Below are 13,543 nucleotides of genomic sequence, written 5' to 3'. Positions count from 1 at the left end.
ATTCCTGTTTTCCTTCATGCTACTTTTGGTACCAGCTCAGTAATACACTAATATTGCCACTTTTTTTTTTTTTCTAAAGGAAATGCGCCCTTCCTAGCAATGAAAACCTTCTCTCCAGCTGTGCATAGAGTGCCCTGTGCTCCTTCACCTACTTTAAACAAATATATCTTTCCTCCGGCTCGTCGGCACTCTGCTCCCAAGAGTGACGAGTGTATTAGTTGGGGATGCTTATTATTACAAGCGTGAAAATGGCAGCCGCTTTAACAATTACCTATGAAAACAGGTATGCGAGAAGGGTCAGTCGTGTTTTGGCGCCCTGTTTTAAAGGACTAATTACAAACAGTTGTGTCAAGGGTGCTGCTGTCAATCAGCCATCCAGACCATGGCCTCTATGATACGGTGTTTGTGTAGGTGTCTGCAAAGTCTACCCTTAAAGTACTAAGTCCTACCATTAAAGGGGTAGGACTTAGTACTTAGCAGCAAAATATAATTCCATCTATCTAAATAGGAATATCATATTAAAAGAGAGGAATTGCATTGGTGGCTTTGGTGTCTCTCCTCTTTTTGACAATGTCTCTGTCAGTCAGGTTCAGTTTTCTATCTGGAGCACAGAGACACCATGCTCAATAAAGCAGATGAAGGATTTTGTTGGCAGTGAAATGACCATCTAGAACTAGGTAGTTGGCAAAGGTAAGCAGGAAATTCTGAATTGTATGACAGATTAATTTACTCGAGAATTATGAATTCACAAACTGCTGAAAGCCAATAGATGGCATCAGCCTTGAATTAAGAAATGTTCCCAACCAATGAAATGCAGTGATGTGTATGACATCAGCCAGAAGCGGCACGGTAAAGCAAAACAAACATGGCCACGACAGTAGATGTACAGACTCCACTATTCAGTCTGTTTTAGCTGGAATACCCCCTTTTTTTAATCAGTTATCTCCACTAGCTGCTACTGCTGCCGTGATTGGCTAAAAGCTCGGCATGGGAGGCCGGTGCCATTTTGTAAAAGTTATTTACCTAATGAGTTTGAAAAATTGCACTGAATGTCCCTCCATCTCGCGAACACTTTCCACTGCAGCCTTTCCAGATAGATACTGTGTAGGATTCAAGTTGAACTAAACATATCAATCAGGACTATGCCAGGTAAGGATTGACTGAGCATTTCAGAACTCTGTGGACCAACTCCAGCAGGCATGTCACCCTGAAACAACATCCACTAAAGGAAACTGTTTTTAACACCTTCTTCATTTAACAAAAAAAACTTTTAGGACAGGAAAAAGTTCAGCTCCTATAGTCCCTTTTCTTCCATTTTCAGAGGCATAAGCTAGTATCTAGTGTTACAGGCTAACAAAGACCTCAACGACTTCCCATTCCTAAGAGGCAGACCCGTTCTTCTGGTTCAATTTGCATGTTTTCTAAGCCAAAACAAGGCTTTGTTGGGCGGATCTATAAAGCTTGGAACTCAACGCTTATTCTGACATCTTGAAAATGCTTCCTGGATGGGAAGCAAAATGTATTCAAACTTGGAAAACAAAGTCCAGTGTATTGTTTTTAACTATTTTGGAATGTAGCTCTCACTCATTAGCACAACTGTTTCTGATCCCTCCCTGTGGTTCAGGAGCGGTTTAACATGTGGTAGTGTTACCCCATTTACACTACCCTTGAAAAACCGATCCATGCCGAGACCAGTCCGAGCTCGGATCAGTTAACCAGGCCGAGTTTGGTTCTGACGACCGTGTACACATCACGCTATCTCGGGTCCTCGACTCCTCGCCTCCTAGTAACGATCTGCGGTATTACTGCCAGTATTGAAGGAGGAAATCAAGCAGTTGGTGGGGGTAATGCACCAAAAGTATTTGCCAACCGCCATAAAACACAAGAAGAGGAAGAAGGAGGGAATCAAGCAAATCAAAATGTTGCGTGGAGAAGTTTTCGGTTGTTGTTTATAGTTGTTGTTGTTCTTCTGTTTTGTGTTGGTTGGCAAGCAACTTCCGGAGGAGCATTACCGCCAACTGCTGGAATATAGTTTGAATCGGGATGTGCAGCCAGACGGAGATGACCCATTCTGCTCATGCGCTCTTGTTATCAGAGAACCGAGCCAGGGAAAAACCGAGCCCAGCCCAGCTCTGGAACCGGTTGTGTCTAGCTCAGTTCAGTTCAGTATGCTTTCCATGTACACACAATAAGTTATCTCAGTTACTGAGCTCGGACCGGTCTCTGCACAGTTTTTCCAAGGGTAGTGTAAATGGGGTAATACCGTCTATATGAGTCTGCCTTCTACTTCAATCCACCTCTCATGACTCTACATGAAACTTTAAAATGAGTTTTGCCTCTCAACCATCTTGAGACCATGTTTAAACATGTGCAGTCTTAAATTTTATTCTTCCACTAAACTTTCCATAAACAAACGACATCTGATTGACCCAGACTTCCATTCAGTTTTCCCAAAAACCTTTTGACAAATATCCTCTGGTCTGTCAGTTCTGGCAGCCTGCATCATGGCGACCTGTAGTTGGACTGTTTTTAAAGTAGCATGGAGGCCTATCCTCTGAGAAACATTAGGCTTTGCTTGGATTCAGCACTCTTTGAGCAGGCAGCTCAAAATCCAGTTTTTTTGTTATTTTTAGTTTCATCTAATATTACAATTTCCAAAATATAAAAGTAAAATCAAAGTTTTTTTTTATGAACTGTAACCCATATTGTGTATACAATTATATAGAGTTGTACAGGTTTCACTTTTAAAATTAAATTACTGCCTTTAAGAAACATTTGAAATGATATTCTAATCTATTGATGTGTAATAAGTAGTCAAACCTGACATTAAATTATGTAAATTATCACTAGATTCAGGCTTAGAACTTCAGTGTGAAGTTTGTCTCATTATTTAAACCTAACTTCAAATGGGATATTTTTTCCTCGTTCCTTTGGTTCTTTGTTGCAGCTCTTAACACGGCACATTTGAGGCTGATTGCTGTAACCTCTCCGTGTTCCACCCCTACTTTTATAATCAGCACCACGCTTTTGTTCTCGTGTGAATGAAGATGTTTTAGGGTATTCGATGTGCAGCACTCAATCAAACTACTTGTTACTTGTTATAATGATTTTTAGACAATATTACAGTAATGTCTTCACACTTAAACAAAGCTGGTTCTGGTGAACCTGCAAGGATACATGTTCCTCATAGGTAACAGACAGCACTAAAACACACACACACACACACACACACCCATGCAGATAAGGGGACAAAAAAGCCCTCATCTCTGCTCAGTGCCTGCAGTTAGGAACGCCGGTGTGACTGAGAGAGAGACCCAGTTGTGTCACTTTTTAACAGTTCAGCCCTACCTCTCTCTCCCTCCCTCCCTCTTACTCCCTCACCCAGAACCTGTCAGATAGTGGGAGTTTGGCGTCTCAACCTTCCTCCTTTCCGATTCGTCTTCCTTTTTCTCCCTTCTCCTCTGGGGTTCTAACATCGTAAGGGACTAATATTAGCTTTTTATTTAAACAGATCTGACCAGCGCCACCCACCACCGTCCGCTCCTCATTAGTGCAAAGTGATTGTATGGAGACACTGTGTCCTAATTTCCTACAGGTAGTTTTTTTTTTTTTTTTTCTTTTTTTTGCGAGGTATTCATTGACAGATGGACTTTGTGGGGGGCTGCATGAGAGAATACAGGTTAGCCTTGCCAAAGCATTACGGTTTGTGTTTTTATTTTTGGCTTCTTATCTAATCAAATCTGAAAACATCACTAACTCAAAACATCTTAATTATTCCCTAATCTTTTGCTTGGAACAGAGAGCAAAAAAAAAAACTGATTAGCATTCAGGGATGTGTTTTTTTTCCAATTAGAAATCACAGATTTCCATTATATATATATATATATATATATATATATATATATATATATATATATATATGGAAATTAGGAAGATAGGATAGAAAAAAAAGATATCTAGACCCATTAACTGCATCCATGGAACTTTCCCATAGCACGATGCTGCCACCACCTTGCTTGGTTGATAGCATGGTTTGTTTTGATGTGATCTGCATCATAAAGGTTCTATTTGCACCTAACCCTTAGCATGGAGATATATCTGTAAGACCACAGCACTGGAGTAACTCACCAGATACATAACCTTAATTAGGAGACAAATACTTCAAACTTTTAAACTCCACACTAGTCTGACTACCTGTCCTTTCACATACCTGTCTGAAATATCTCACCGTTTGCGGTCCCAAAAAGATTTGGTTAAGTGGAGCCTAGAGTAACCAGCAGCTAGTCAGGCCTTCCTCTCCTCCTCTTCTTCTTCCTCCTCCTCCTCCTCCCTACCTTTGACTAACAGATCTCCCAAGTGTTCTAAAAATACCTGGTGAACAGGGCTGTAGAGATGGTGATGAAACTGCCTCTCTGACACTGTCCCACTGCAATCCATCTCTCCACCGCCTGCCAGCCAGCATATGTTTGCAATTGGCTCCCCCCAACAACCCCCATTGCCTCTCAACTCCCCACCCCTCCGCAAACTGGTCCCAAGTTGCCTGTTCGGATATACCCCATACACACTAACTCACACAATTCCCCATCCGCTCCCTCTCGCTGTCTCTCCTTCTCCCTCAGCAAGCGTCCTAGTCTCCAGGTCTGGGCTTTCAAAACCAGTATGGTTATCAATCACTGAGCCGGTTCTGTCAAGTCGACCCAAACCGCTCATACACCCACACACACACACACGTACACACACAGAGCTCCTCTCTTCCTCAATTTCCTTCTCTTCTTCTTTTCATCTCCCATCTCTGCTCGTCTCTGTCATCCCATCCCTCCATCTCTTCCATCGTGCGTCCTCTGCCTCCTCTCCTACACTTGCCCAAATTTGTTCCACTTAATAAGCCCTCCCCGATGACCTTGCACTAATTAAGCTGCACTGTGTTGGAAATATGATGGTTAATTAATGATGAGATAAATTCTGTCTGCAGGACTGTCAGAAAAATGATGACACCAAGTTTTACAGGTTTAAATAGAACAAACCTTGTGGCTGTCCTCTCTCAAAGTGTGTGTGAGACAGAGAATACATCTGCATGCATATCTCTGTGTGCAGTGACAGAAAAGATCAGATTAAAAACTGACGGTCACTTCTGAATCTCTTTTGATGGTCATTTGCAGAAACGGTACAAAGAGCAATGATGAAGCCGCGGATATAGAAAAATAAAAATGTATATGGGATAGAAAGAATGATTCAGTGAAAAAGTCTGACCAACAGCCCTGCTTCTCCAGAGAGAGAATTAGAAAGAGTTGAACATTAGTTCAACTTCATAGCAGAAAAATTATAGATTCTTTGGTCGATTAAGGTCAGTGAAACTCCAGAAGATTTCCCGCACTTTCTATCAATTCACATAATATTTACTGTGGAGCCTAAAGCCTTGCCAGTGGAGCCGACCAATCAGAGCAGGCATCTTCTTCAAATTGTTTTGAATTTGTTAGGCAGCAGTTACTGCAATTAAAAAGGAAACTAATCCACCGTATTTCTACCCACAACTGTAGCTCAACTAAATTTTAATTCTTTTTTTTTAATTATTTTTAACCAAACAATAATTCAAATCCATCTGAAGATTACCCCCTACCTCTATTATGCAAACCTAGAAAATTATAAAAGCAAACTACATTTAACCTGAAACTAAATATGCCAGCATATGTAATCAGATTACATTTACTTGGCTAATTTTACAGCACTAGTGGCTCATTTTTCTGACTGAGGCTAACAGTAAAGGGGGTATGAAAGAGGGAAAGACATGCGGCAAAGGACCACAGGCCGGATTCGAACCCGGGTCGGCAGCGTCGAGGACTAAGGCCTCCGTACATGGGCCTTGCACCACCTGCACTACGCCACCTGCACGCCCCGCCATGATCATTTTAATGTCTAAAATAATTTCTGTCTGTTTAATATCTTCAAAGATGTTCTGTTAAAAGGCAAAAGATTTATTTCTTGCTTGTTGAACCATGAAAAGTAAAAGCCCAATGTTCAGGGAGTGGAAAAAAAGGAAAATCTTTCGGCAACCTGTTAGAGGAGTAAATGTTATAGGATCCTGACTGTGGATAAAACAGATCTGTAGCAGTCATCGGGAGACGTTCTCATCTAATCGAGAGCAGCAGCTGACAGTAAGAATTTAGCTGATAAAGTCTGAAAGATTGAAAGGTGTCTGGTCGGGCCGCTCACTGCTATATCTGAAACTACTTGTCATGTCTAATACAGCATGTTGTCAAACGTATCAATTTAGGTTGTTGAGTATTGAAAAAAAGGGATCTGTTTCTATTTTAGCAGCTCGCTTGACAGATTGAGAGGTGTTTAACGTCTCGTTTATGCTTGTCAGTGTTCGGGGAGAGGGGGGCTTCACAACTTCATCTGCTCATCTCACACACACACACACACAAACACACCCATTCTGACAGCAGGACTCTGTTTCTGATAGACAGGGCCGAGCCAGAGCAGCATTCGACATACACAGAAACCCCACGCTCACATCCACAGACTGAAATGGGAAAAGCAACATCATTCATCCTTAATTCAAGAGGGAGAGCAGAGAGGAAGATGAGGGAGAGAGCGAGATAAAGTTTGACAGAAAAAAAAAAGGATGTAAGCAAGAGACGGAGATAGACAGCAGACAGCCATTTAACTCATTAGGGAATGAGAGGATTTCATGTTATATTTAGCTGGAAATTTAACAAGTGGAGAGTTTGGGTTTGAAAGCTTGCAGATCTCCACAGCTTGCTGAAATCAGCCTCCAAAAACATGAGGCCATTTCTTTACAGTAGTCAGCAAATAAAATATAGACACTCAGAGAACAGGTTTAACTGAGTTAAACTTTAAAATACAAAGTTCAAAAAACATGTAAACAACACAATACAACTTCAATCAAATCAATTCTGTGAAATCAAACGATCCACTTAGGAAGCACCACAATCAATTCTACATGCTGTTGTGAAAACAGACAACAAGTGGAAATTATTGCCAATTAGCAAGACCCACTCAATAAAGGACTGGTTCTGGAGGTGGGGACCACAGGGCACTTCTCAGTACCTCTGCTTTCTGGCTGATGTTTTGGTCACTTTTGAATGTCGGTGGTGCCTTTACACTCCTGGTAGCATGAGACTGACTCTACAGCCCACACACGTGGCTCAGGCAGTGCCAGTTATGTGTGATCCAGGATGTCACATTAATGCGAGCTTGGATTGCTGTGTCCATCAGCGTAGTGTCCAGGGACTGGAAGCGCTAGGAGGAGGTCGTAGGAGGGTAATTACTCAGTAGCATGACGTTACCTCCACCTTTGTGCAAGGAGGAACAGGAGGAGTACTGCCAGAGCCCTGGAAAAGGACCTCCAGCAGGCCAAAAATGTGGATGTGTCTGAACAAACTGTTAGAAAGCTCCATGAGGATGGTATGAGGGCCCAATGTCCTTAGATGGGGGTTGTGCTCACAGCCCAATACCGTGCAGGATGTTTCTCATTTGCCAGAGAACACCAGGATTGGCAAATTCGTCACTGGCGCTCAGTGCTCTTCACAGATGAAAACAGGTTCACACTGAGCACATGTGACAGACATTACAGAGTCTGGAGTCACCACAGAGAGCGATCTGCTGCCTGCAATGTCCTTCAGCATGACCAGTTTGGCAGTGGGTGAGTAATGGTTTGGGCTGGCATTTCTTTGGAGAGCCGTCCAGACCTCCATGTGCTCGCCAGAGGTAGCATGATTGCCAGTTGGTACCAACACAAGATCCTCAGACCTCTTGTGAGACCAAATGCTGGTGCGGTTGGTCCTGGGTTCCTCCTAATGCAGGAAGGACAATGCTACACCTAATGTGGAGTGTGTCAGTAGTTCCTGCTAGATGAAAGTTGGAGCTATAGACTGACCTACCCGCTCGGTCCCCAGACCTGAATCTGATTGAGCACATCTGGGACATCATGTCTCAATTCATCCACTAATGTCACGGTGCACCACAGACTATCCAAGAGTTGGCAGATGGATAAAGGGCATGCCCCGGCATTGTAGTGAGGTCATACATGCACGAGGAGGCCACACACAATCCTGAGCCTTGTTTTGACTTGTGTTAACAACATTACATCAAAGCTGGATCAGCTCGTTATGTTTTTCAACTTTAATTTTGTGTGTGACTGTAAATCCAGACCTACTCTGGTTAATAAATGTGAGTTTTGTGTGGTTTTGGTTTCAGTACATTCATCTTTGTACAGAATAAGTATTCAATGACAATATTTCATTCATTCAGATCTAGGATATTTAATTGGAGTTTTTCATTAGTTTTTTTTACCAGTATATATTCTGAAATCTCTTCATATTTCTCATCAACTTTAAACCAAACGGCCTAAAGGATGTCTGATGCTGAATATAGACTGACTGATAAAAAAGAATAAAAAGCAGACAGTTGCATGTGTTTGATTTACCTTTCTTTACGCTGCCCGACTCCGTGTTTTCCCAGCAGGTGGGTATTGAGGTGTTTCTTCATCACAAAGGCCCATCTACAAAAACAAGCATAGATGCAGCACCAGAGTTAACAAAGGAATATAATCAAACTTTCCTGGAGGATCAAAGCCAGAGCTTCGTGATAAAAGACTGAAACAAGAGTGCTCAGTAAGCGCATCATTCACCAAGGTCAAACATGTGTGCTGAAATGTCAACCAAAGTGATAATTTGGTTTGATCTCTTTGAAATATGCCAAAACTAAATTACAGCAAATCCATTGCTTGGGTTGCTCTAATTCTTCATAAAAAAATAGCATTTTAGCAAATATTAATCTTTTTTTAAAACAGTCACTTCTTAAATTGTTATATTAAAGGGAAAGTTAAGCTTTTAGTTTTTTTTTTTTTTTTTTTTTTTTAGGGGGTTTTTTTTTTTAGTAGTCTTTTGAGTAATGAAATGGCGAGTTGATTTAGATAATTTTCCTCTTGATTGGCAATAAACTATGAGTGGCCAAATACATAAAGATAATTTGTCATGAAGCCGGAGAAAGCACAGTGGTGTTACAAGCTCATTTAAAAGAAAGCAATGCACCAATAATTGAAATAGATACACACAATAATAATGTGCTGAATGTTCAAAGCTCTAAATATAGTTTCTGTAGTTCCTGTGTGCCTTTAAGTAGTCAGAATTGTTTGGCTAAATGAAACAGAGCTTATGTCAGGCCATCCTACCACTGGAGCTACTACAAGCATTCAGCATGCTGAGGTGAGCAAGTTTAGCAAGTCAGTGTAGATAGCAACTGTAAAGCTTTGCATGAGATTACGTAATTATCCCTATTGGGTCATTAGTACAGGGGTTGGATTGCACTTTTTCCAAATTCTACCACAGCAGTACGGGTGGATAAGATGTATAGAATCTCTACTGTTTTTTTAGCGTAAAAAGACAGCTATGGTAGTGATCAATTCAGTGAGTCTTATAGAAAACTGGAGAAGAAGCTTCTGACTGAAGGCACCGTGTTTTTCTTCTGCTGTCCATGATCTTCTTCACTTCATGAAGAAGAAATCCCTAGAACAGAGTTTACCTTCTCTTTGGGCTTGTTAAGCTTCTTTATATCCTTTACTCTAATGATGCTACAACAAATTAAATATATGCAGCCTCTTGTTCAAACACTGAAGGGCCTAAATGTCCATACTCTGTCCCTTCTTGTAGAAGGCTTCACCAAATTATTTATATTCCTCCACCACCTGCACTTATTCTCCCTTGATGTTAACAGGAATGAAGTTGTTCCTGTTTCTTCTGAAATCTACTACCATCTCCCTTGTTTTGTTGGCATTCAGGATCAGATGATTGCTTCCATACCATGCCATAAAGCAGTTCACCAGCTCCCTGTACTCAGCTTCTTGTCTATCTTTGAGGCACCTGATTACTGCAGAGTCATCTGAGTATTTCTGTAGATGACAGGACTCTGTCTGGTATGGAATGGTGAGAATACAGTTCCCTGTGCTTCTAATTACTTGATTAGACAGTTGACCCTTCAGTCTAACAAACTGTGGTCTATTTGTGAGGTAGTCTATGATCCAGGTGATTGTTGATGCCTCTGCCTTAGTCCTCTGGAGTTTTTCACAAAGTAAGACAGGCTGAATTGTCTTAAATGCAGTGGAGAAATCAAAGAGCGTGATCCTCACGTCTAAATGACAGTTGGTTTGTTGAAGTATGATAGCATCTTCAAATCCAGCACCGTGGTGATAAGCAAACTGCAGGGGGTCCTGAGAGCTGCTTGTTTGCTTGTGCAGGTAGACCATCAGTCTTTCAAGAACTTCCATGTTGTGGTATATTAGGCAAACAGAACTATATTCAGTGAGGACAATTTAACTGAGGTTCAGAATGAAGCCAGCAGAGCTAATCCAACATGAAGTGACTTTGAGGAGCGCATTTCTAGAAGTATGTGCATAATAGGATCTTATGAAAAACCTAACCTTATTATTTAAATGGATCCTGCCCCCCCCCCAAAAAAAAAGCTTGAATGTGAGTTTTTAATTATTTGGTAGAAGTATGGGTATAGATACCTGGAGACAGAGTGGCGACCTGTCCAGGTTGTATCTCGCCTTTCACCAACAGCTCTACCGTGACACTGAGGGAGGGTGGGATGGATTGATGTATTGTCACACCCCTGCCACTAATAAACTCAAGCAGACTCCATCTAATGTGCCCATCTAATACCCACACATGTGAAAAGGATTTCAATGCACATGTATCTGCTGAATATCCAATAACACGCACATAGTCAAAACCCACCAGAGTAGCATAGCTTGAAAGTGACCACAACATCCGGACGTTTTGGAGCTCCCTGGGTTTACCGTGTCTCTAAAACAGCTTATGAAAACATAATGAACGGATGACAGGAATAACTACTCTGACATCCAAGCTGCTTCACCAGTGTTTTCATCCCTTGGCCTTTTCATTTAGCAGCAATCACTTTGCATTATTGTGTCATGGAGTGACAATGACCACATCTGAGAACCGAGGAAGGCACAACATGAAACATGAAAGCAGGCTGGGGACTTGAACCAGCAGCTGCGCGGCTGGCACTGTCACTGCACTAACTCAGTCCCTCCCTTTTTCTTCTTTTCTGGATGTTTTTAGTTTTCCTTCCTTCAAGTCAACCGTTGTTCTATTTTCTTTCCGACTTTTGAAGCTTTCACTCTCCCTCTGTAGTTCTATTTTGTGAAGCAAAAGCATAATTATTTCACCGTTTTTGTTGCTATACCAGCCTTTGGTCCCCCCCACCCCCAAGATTTGAGGGACACACATGAACACAGTTCTGTTCTCCACGGCCCCGGAGTCCTGTCCGTCATTGCGGCCCCCGAGGCCAACTCTAACTAACACCATCACATAAATATTCAAACATGTTCCACTGTTTTGCCTCATTATCATCACTCTAGATCTCTGCAATCCTCTCTAACTCAATCCATCCACCCATCCATATTGCCTCAGAGTTAAACCAGGAGCAAGCACACAACTAAATCTTGTACATTCCAGTCAGGGAGACTGGCAAGATCAAAATGCTGGGCTTCTGTGGCCTGCTTAAAGCGCCTGCGACTGATGCCATCATCTCAAAAAAATATATATGTACAGTATAATTTAGTTATTTCTTGGAGGGGGGCATAAAAGAATTAATCAATAGATTTGAGGGAGAACCTCAGCCTTAAAACTCTTCACTTATGCCTGTTTAAGTCCCTGTGTTTAGACATGAAGGGAAAAAAGAGCTTGCAAACATTCCTGTTAATTATGTATTACAGCTGTCCTTCATAAACCTAATTACAGAGTGCTGAAAGGCAACGGGGGCAATTTGCATATGCGCATGAAAGACAAGACATATGCAAAATATGATTTTAATTAGCATTCTTTGATAGCGAGGGGTACAAATCAAACTGGCGTGTTGTGAGATTTTCATCTTTGCCTTTTTTTATGGGAGTATTCTCAGAGTGGCACCAGTGCAAAATAGTTAATGCCCTGTGGAGGCACCTGGCAGAGCCTGCTATTCTTTACACGCACATGCACAAACAGCAGTGTGTGTTAACTCTCGCAGACACGCACGACAAGAACGTGCACAACTCTAAATAATATGCATAACTGGAAATAGAGAATGCACACAAAGAGCGATAGCACATTGACAATTAGTTTTTCACCGTGTGATTATCTAACACGCACAAAAAGCTGTAGACACACAAACACAAGAGGGCAGAAAAATGGTTATCCTTCCCCATAAAAAGACATCCACAAGTACCCAATCTCTCATGCACACACTAACACAGAGAAGGATCCCATATCTAAATGTTAAGGGGCCAAATCCATTTGTTTAAGGCAGTGTGTAATCAGCCCCCTGCCCACGGTGTGTGCGCTTCTTCTGCCATCCAGGTCAAGGCCTCAGCTTGTCGTCCCGCTGCCTTGGGCTGCATCATCAGCCCCAACCATCAGCCTCGATGGTTATTGTAACAAAGGGATACTTTAACATGCCATTCATCCATATCAATTCTCTTCCCCCTCATGAATTGAACTAATAAGGCTGTGCCTCTGCCCTCCAGGGATGCTCATAATATCCATTGCGGATATGAAAAGAATAAAAAAAATGAAAAGGCAGAAAGGAAGATGGAGACTCTGGCGTTCCACGTTCGACTTTCCCCTCAGACTAATCGGCGCGCCACAGCTCGTTAGGTCCGTGACGTGCCGGAGCTTTACCGATAAGCAGGGGAGACACGGCTCAATTACCCACAGTTACCATCTTTCTCTTTCTCTTCCCACCCGCCGCCTGACGATGAAGAGATAACATGTCAATATTTGATACAAACAACTTCATTTGCCTAATGGTGTTCCTGGATAGGCCCATCCAGAGGTCTGCAGGGTATGAAAGATCTAAGAAAAAGGCCTCAAGCAAGACTTTGCTTAGGAGAACTTTAACACTCCAACTGCAAAGTGTGCACGCCCATCAGGTTCGCCCATTAGGTGCTTACGTGGCATGCTGGGATGGAGCCAAGATATGCTGAGAATATCTCACAAAGTTATCCTAAACCTCTTACACTGTTTCTTGAAGTTTTCATTAAAAGGTTGGATTTTTACTTAAAGGGAACTTAAAAATGTGTCAAAGTAATGTATATGATATCCAACCACCCAGCCAGCCATCCATCCATCCATTCATAGATCCATCCATCCATCGCCCCATCCATCCATCCATCCATTCATAGATCCATCCATAGATCCATCCATCCATTCATAGATCCATCCATCCATCGATCCATCCATCCAATAATAGATCCATCCATCGATCCATTCATAGATCCATCCATCCATCCATAGATCCATCCATCCATTCATAGATCCATCCATCCATCGATCCATCCATCCAATAATAGATCCATCCATCGATCCATTCATAGATCCATCCATCCATCCATAGATCCATCCATCCATTCATAGATCCATCCATCCATCGATCCATCCATCCAATAATAGATCCATCCATCGATCCATTCATAGATCCATCCATCCATCCATAGATCCATCCATCCATTCATAGATCC

The 13,543-nt window shown here is 41.9% G+C and overlaps 1 protein-coding gene across 1 annotated transcript in view; it reads right to left on the bottom strand.

Annotated features, from left to right (window-relative positions):
* Nucleotides 1–13,543, bottom strand: part of znf407 (zinc finger protein 407) — a 209,075-nt gene that overhangs the window by 109,848 nt on the left and 85,684 nt on the right. The window contains exon 5 of the mRNA XM_015377235.1: nucleotides 8,450–8,524. Coding sequence (XP_015232721.1) covers nucleotides 8,450–8,524 — 75 coding nt within the window. The remainder of the gene's footprint in view (nucleotides 1–8,449; nucleotides 8,525–13,543) is intronic.

This window comes from Cyprinodon variegatus, unplaced genomic scaffold (genome assembly GCF_000732505.1).
Source record: "Cyprinodon variegatus isolate N-32 unplaced genomic scaffold, C_variegatus-1.0 Scaffold149, whole genome shotgun sequence".
Lineage (NCBI taxonomy): Eukaryota > Metazoa > Chordata > Actinopteri > Cyprinodontiformes > Cyprinodontidae > Cyprinodon > Cyprinodon variegatus.
This window is presented reverse-complemented; position numbering and strand designations above follow the sequence as displayed.